General features: G+C 36.0%; 1 protein-coding gene across 1 annotated transcript in view; it reads right to left on the reverse strand.

The window, feature by feature from the left end:
* LOC106476195 (mannan-binding lectin serine protease 2-like) overlaps positions 1-7,267 on the reverse strand; it is a gene marked incomplete at its 5' end in the record, with an annotated part of 9,008 nt that extends 1,741 nt beyond the window's left edge. Inside the window, 3 exons of the mRNA XM_013936862.2 lie at positions 552-728; positions 952-1,317; positions 7,148-7,267. Of these exons, the coding sequence (XP_013792316.1) occupies positions 552-728; positions 952-1,317; positions 7,148-7,267 (663 nt within the window). The remainder of the gene's footprint in view (positions 1-551; positions 729-951; positions 1,318-7,147) is intronic.
* Between the last annotated feature and the right edge of the window lie 625 nt (positions 7,268-7,892).

Consider the following 7,892-nt stretch of genomic DNA (forward strand, 5'->3'; position numbering starts at 1 on the left):
TACTAGATTATACTTGTAGTTGTATATAATTCTACACTGTACAATTTGGTGGATAACTACTAGTTTATACTTGTAGTTGTATATAATTCTAAACTGTACAATTTGATGGATAACTACTAGTTTATACTTGTAGTGGTACAACATTCTAAACTGTACAATTTGATGGATAACTACTAGTTTATACTTGTAGTGGTACAACATTCTAAACTGTACAATTTGGTGGATAACTACTAGATTATACTTGTAGTGGTACAACATTCTAAACTGTACACTTTGGTGGGCACTGATTAGACAGAACATTTCTTGTATTACAAAGTGATTAGGATGTATCTTCCCTGAATATCTGTTGCATTACAGGGTAATCAGGATGTATCTTCCCTGAACACTCCTAATATTAAAAGGTGATCAGAATGTGTCTTCCCCAACAGTCCATCTATTAAGAATGAACAAAGATGAAAACATGTGGGAACGTATATTTCGGTACTGAAGATTACTGTAAATAATCTTATGGTTATTGGTTTTACGTTTCCTTGATACAACAATTTACTTACGAATACACGGGGGTAATACGGAATTCCAGTGTTCACCGTCAATACACGATAATACTTTCACGTTTTCCATTGTGTCATTGAACACGTGACCTTTGCAACACATATACAAAGCCGAACTATCATTGCGATGTACAAGATATCCAAGTTTTGGAGCAGAAAGAGTTGGGCAGTTTTTCACTGTAATACAAAGAACTTCAAATTACATCCGTTCTTAACTGTCAGAATGATAGAAATGTTAATGAACTTCCAGAAAATTATATTTAATTTATTTAAGAGAAGCTATTGTTATTTGAAATACATGTTTTGTTGAAAGAAATAATAATTACATTAACAACTGATAACTGGAGACAACTTGCACACTGTTTCTGATATTACAATGTCTAACATGTAGCTTACGTACACTGATATCTGAGGAGAAACCCTCGAAGTGGGTTAAACTGAGTGGACTGAAAGTTGACCTTTAACCTGTTGCCCAGACTTTCCACTTGCTTCAGAGAATCCACTGTATCACCACAAGTTGTCATGAGGTTTCTGTTGTCTCCTTCTGTCACGGTAAGACTATCGTCACAAACTGGCCGACCATAATAACGACGAGGTAATGTAGTGGAAATATCTAGAACCTGTACCAGCACTTTCTGGCCTTCCTCACCCTCTATGTTCCACGTGCAACTGTCCAGCTTTGGGTAGAACAGTGGATATCTGGGAGAGGAGATGTATCCTTTTGGTCTTCTAACATTAACATTACAGAACCTCTGTACCTGGGATTCTGTAAAGGCAAGATTTTCATTGTACTGACAGCATAATGGAACTATTTGTTCAATGTTGAAGTTTTATCTTTGTGATTCGGGTTGAATAAATGTGTTATAAAATACACATACTTCTACAGACAGGACATGCTACATTTTAATAAATGTACTCTACAAACAGGACATGCTACATTGTAATAAATATACTCTACAGACAGGACATGCTACATTGTAATAAATATACTCTACAGACAGGACATGCTACATTGAAATAAATATACTCTACAGACAGGACATGCTACATTGTAATAAATATACTACACAGACAGGACAGGCTACATTGTAATAAATGTACTCTACAGACAGGACATGCTACATTGTAATAAATGTACTCTACAGACAGGACATGCTACATTGTAATAAATGTACTCTACAGACAGGACATGCTACATTGTAATAAATGTACTCTACAGACAGGACATGCTACATTGTAATAAATGTACTACACAGACAGGACATGCTACATTGTAATAAATGTATTCTACAGACAGAACATATTACAATTTAATAAATATACTCTACGGACAGGACATGCTACATTGTAATAAATGTATTCTACAGACAGAACATATTACAATTTAATAAATATACTCTACGGACAGGACATGCTACATAGTAATAAATGTACTCTACAGACAGGACATGCTACATTGTAATAAATATACTCTACAGATAGGACATGCTACATTGTAATAAATATACTACACAGACAGGACATATTACATTGTAATAAATATACTCTACAGACAGGACATGTTACATTGTAATAAATATACTACACAGGCAGAACATGTTACATTTTAATGAATGTTCCATTTATTAATTAATCAGTTCCACGCTGATTTTTCCAAGCCCGTTCCTTTGGCTGTGGTTTCGCTAGATAGTAGATAGGTACAGTGGGAATCTCGTTAATCCATTCATGCGCGTCACTAATTAGATGACGAGGCATTTGGCTACATTAAGAGAGTCATAGTTACTGTGCTCTGCCCACCACGGATATCGAAACCCGGATTCTAGCGTTGTAAGTCAGCAGACATACCGCTGTGCCACTGGGGGGCTATTACAATTTAATAAATATACTGCATAGAGAGTACATATTACATTTTGATAAATATACTCCACGGACAGGACATGTTACTGTACAGACAATACATGTTACATTTAAATAAATATATTGCACAGACAGGACATGTTACTGTACAGACAGTACATGTTACATTTAAATAAATATATTGCACAGACAGGACATGTTACTGTACAGACAGTACATGTTACATTTAAATAAATATATTGCACAGACAGGACATGTTACTGTACAGACAGTACATGTTACATTTAAATAAATAAACTGCACAGACAGGACATATTGCAATTTAATAAACATACTATACAGACAGGACATATTAAATTTTAAGCTGTTACTTGACCTTATTTGCACTGAAATTTCTATGGTCAAATCTCGAGGTACTATTGGATTTACGGTCGAATGTATCGTAAACAGTGAGGTAATCGGCTGATGAAACAGTTCATTCTAATCATTATAACAAAGAAAGAAAATGTATACGTAATTAGCTATGCTCAGTTCGAGTTCAAGAATGGTTCTGTGTATGTATATTGCTCTACTGATCATCAGGCGTTCGTAACAAGAGTCACATGAAGTTCTGATATGCAATATATAATGATACATGCAAAACACCTGGTAGCTTTCAACACAAACTTCTTTATGTGAGAAGCGGATAAGTGAAAAAAAACGACAGTGACTTGAACCCTGGACTTTTCGCTTATAGGGCCAGTACTCTAACCCTGAGCTATCCAAAATGTTAGCCAGAGGTCCTGGGTTCAAGTCCCTGACCCAGATACTCTTTTCACTTATACGATTGTCCACATAAAAAGTTCATGTTGAAATTGTCCTTCCATTGGTTTCTAAAGAACTTGTAAAACCTTGTAGATGTAGATAACACTCGACCAATAAGAAAAGGCAGATTACCAAAATCTAATAAATGCATGCAGAACTAGTATGTGTAGCACCCGTCAAGCTGTCGACGATACTCAACCAATAACGCAAGCTATTAGAACCAGAAAAAAGGATTTAAGCTCCCTTTGAAACTAATTCTTACACCCCCTTCCATTAAAGAGGGTTGAACTAAAAACATACACCATTGTATCATAAAGAATACGTCCCTTCCTTTTGTCGCAATGATGACGCTAAAAACCCAAAGTGTTTGTTATTCATTGAATTTTCATGCGAAGCTACACGAGGGCTATTTATCCTATCCGTCCCTAATTTATAAGTGATATACTAGAGGGAAGAAAGCTAGTCAGCAACACCATCCGCCAACTATTGGAATACTCTTTATCAAAAAATAGTGGAATAATCACATTATAACGCCCTCACGGCTGAAAAGGTGAGCATGTTTGGTGATGTGTTTCTATCCAACGCCCTAACCAACGAGCCAACCAAAAGTGTTAAATATTAAATGTTACAAAATAATTAAACTCTCATAAATAACACCGCAAACCATTATACCCAGCAAACGATTTACCCCCCCCCCCCCTATTAAAGCCATTTTGCTGAGTAGATCACGATTTTAAATCACCATCGTAAACTGTGATACCTAATAAAGGGTTTAAACGCCCTCTAAATCAAGGTAAGGATTGTATAATTGACAAGATAAACTGATAACTATCCAATAAATACTTAACTTCTACTATTAATTATAAAATACAAAAATCTTTAATTGTTATTACTCTCATTGTTTAAGTAATCAAAACAATACTTCACAACCTAAAACACAAACTCGCGTCTACTTTCCAGCCTCGTAATTCGAATATGATAATACATTAACTAAGACCTTCTTTGTCCAACCATGACAAAGACTGGTCGTCATATTGAATCGTTTATATGACTTTTAAGTGAGGAAGATGGTTTGGTGTTCTTGTCTTTTTAATACATGCATTTCTTTATATTATCTTATAGTTTAAGGCAATTCGAGCCAAATTTCTTACTGAGGTTTGTTGAAGAAACTTGTGTTATAAAAACAAAACCTGCGAAATGAGTTTTCATCACATAAGCTAGGTTGATCATAGAGATTAACCTACCAGAGGGAGCTAGTGTTACTCAGAACAGTTTTCAGTTGGTCAAACCTTCCAGAAGAAGCTGGTATTACTCAGAACAGTTTTCAGTTGGTTAAACATTCCAGAAGGAGCTGGTGTTACTCAGAACTGTTCCCAGTTAGTAAAACCTTTCAGAGAGAGCTAGTGTTACTCAGAACAGTTTTCAGTTGGTCAAACCTTCCAGAGAGAGCTGATGTTACTCAGAACAGTTTTCAGTTAGTAAAACCTTCCAGGGAGAGCTAGTGTTACTCAGAACAGTTTTCAGTTGGTCAAACCTTCCAGAGAGAAATGATGTTACTCAGAACAGTTTTCAGTTGGTCAGACCTTCCAGAGAGAGCTGGTGTTACTCAGAACAGTTTTCAGTTGGTCAAACCTTCCAGAGAGAGCTGGTGTTACTCAGAACAGTTTTCAGTTGGTCAAACCTTCCAGAGAGAGCTGATGTTACTCAGAACAGTTTTCAGTTGGTCATGGAATTTCTAAAGCCAATCATGAAGACGTGTCTGTTTTTTGATGTGTGGTATATTATAACTGATCATGGAATTTCTAAAGCCAATCATGAAGACGTGTCTGTTCTTTGATGTGTGGTACATTACATTGTTGAACCTCTAACACAGAACATGGGTTGTGCATATTATTTTAAATTTAGTAATATATATATTTCTTATTTCATAACGGACTATAACCATGATTGACCCAATACTGTCAGTGTCGACACTATACAATCTTTTCAGTGATTTACCTCCTAATAAACAAACTTGTTGTCAGTGTAAATTGATTTTCTGATCAAAAGTGAGCAACTTATATGAACATAATTATAAAGTAACTTAAAATTAATGAAGCCAATTATCCACATCAAAAGGAAAAGAATGGCGTAATTATCTATATAACAAACTTGGATAATATTATCCAACTATATGATTTTATCGTTCTGTTTGTGCAAGAAGAAAGACTGTTGCTCAAATATCTTTAACACCAGGATTTTACCTCTTTAACTGATTTAAATGTCTTTCCTTAATGAGATTAAAGTACGTCCCTTGAGACCCCCCCCCAGTGGCTCAGCCGTAAGTCTGAAAGTTTATAACATGAGCTGACAGCACAGATGACCTATGACACGGTGAGAGAAGATCTTTAGTCAATTTCTCTGTCGATGTTTTGTCCACTTGAAAATTGTCTGTGAGTGTTTTGTTGTTTACCTTAACATATAAATATTGAACACAGCTTCAAGCTCATCATATAAAACAAAGTGGTGCCTCCAAAACAAACAAGAATCAATCCTTTCGTTGAGGAGAAGCATTGCTGTTTGTAAGATCCCCCTTGCCTAACAAGACACAAAGGGAATACTCAGTTTTTGGCTGAGGAGAAGCATTGTTATTTCTAAGATCTCCCTTGCCTAACAAGACATAGAGAGAAGACTCCATCCTTTGGCTGAGGAGAAGCATTGTTATTTCTAAGATCTCCCTTGCCTAACAAGACATAGAGGGAAGACTCCATCCTTTGGCTGAGGAAAAGCATTGCTGTTTCTAAAATCTTCCTTGCCCAACAAGACACAGAGGGAAGACTCCATCCTTTGGCTGAGGAAAAGCATTGCTGTTTCTAAGATCCCCCTTGCCCAACACGACGCAGAGGGAAGACTCAATCCTTTGATTGAGGAGACGCATTGCTGTTTCTAAGGTTCACCATCCCTTTCTCCAAAGAGAAACGAGTTACTCCACCTTTCTTCTTCATGAGAGACATGATTGGTGGTGCCCAAGGGCTTAACATTCCATCGCTACCATTTGTCTGACAGATCAAACTTATTGAAAACTTCTTATTTGGTAGTAAATAGACGTCTGTGGCGTTGAAGGATCACATTTCTTGCAGTAGACAAACAAGCTCATAGTAGGACATTCAGTGCCATCTCTGTGTTTATCTCGTACAATAATCACACTAGCTCATAATAGGGCATTAAACACCACGTGTGTTCGTATCGTACAATAATCACACTAGCTCATAATAGGGCATTAAACACCACATGTGTTCGTATCGTACAATTGTCACATAATAGGGCATTAAACATCACATGTGTTCGTATCGTACAATAATCACACTAGCTCATAATAGGGCATTAAACACCACATGTGTTCGTATCGTACAATTGTCACACTGGCTCATAATAGGGCATTAAACACCACATGTGTTCGTATCGTACAATAGTCACACTAGCTCATAATAGGGCATTAAACACCACATGTGTTCGTATCGTACAATAGTCACACTACCTCATAATAGGGCATTAAACACCACATGTGTTCGTATCGTACAATAGTCACACTGGCTCAAAGTAGGGTATTAAGTGTCATCTGTGCGTTCATATCGTACAATTGTCACACTGGCTCGTGGTAGGGCATTAAACACCACATGTGTTCATATCGTACAATCGTCACACTGGCTCGTGGTAGGGTGACATATATCCAGTTAGTCTACTCGTAATATAACTTTCATTGTCATTTTGATGTTTGTCTTTTTTACGTGAGAACTAAATGTCCTGGAAATATAATTTGTTTGGGCTCAAAAAAGTCATGATACTTGGGATAATAAATAAGAACTTTGGTAAAAGTTCATGAAATTCAGGTTCGGAGGAAATATTTAAACACATTCGTTACTGGGCAACATCTATCAAAGAAACCAACAACCTACCTTGGACGCACACGAACTTAACCATGACAACTCCGATGCCGGTACACTCAGTTTCATAATTATCTACGTACTTGTAGGTACAATTGTTTTTTCCTGAGCATCTGGAAATAGAAGGATGGTCTGTTGATAAATAATATGGAGAAAATAGTATCTTTTTTAACATTGTAGTAAACTTACTTACACCTATAAACATACAGGATAAACCATGTTCACAACAAGACGCCAGTATCTTTTTTAACATTGTAGTAAACTTACTTACACCTATAAACATTCACGATAAACCATGTTCACAACAAGACGCCAGTATATTTTTTAACATTCTGTCTTTTGTAGTAAACTTACTTACACCTATAAACATTCAGGGATACTGGCGTCTTGTTGTGAACATGGTTTATTTTTTTTTTAGTTGTAGTAAACTTACTTACACCTATAAACATTCAGGATAAACCATGTTCACAACAAGACACCAGTATCTTTTTTAACATTCTGTCTTTTGTAGTAAACTTACTTACACCTATAAACATTCAGGATAAACCATGTTCACAACAAGACGCCAGTATCTTTTTTAACATTGTAGTAAACTAACTTACACCTATAAACATTCAGGATAAACCATGTTCACAACATTACGCCAGTATCTTTTTTAACATTGTAGTAAACTAACTTACACCTATAAACATTCAGGATAAACCATGTTCACAACATTACGCCAGTATCTTTTTTAACATTGTAGTAAACTAACTTA

Source organism: Limulus polyphemus, unplaced genomic scaffold, assembly GCF_000517525.1.
Source record: "Limulus polyphemus unplaced genomic scaffold, Limulus_polyphemus-2.1.2 Scaffold10027, whole genome shotgun sequence".
Lineage (NCBI taxonomy): Eukaryota > Metazoa > Arthropoda > Merostomata > Xiphosura > Limulidae > Limulus > Limulus polyphemus.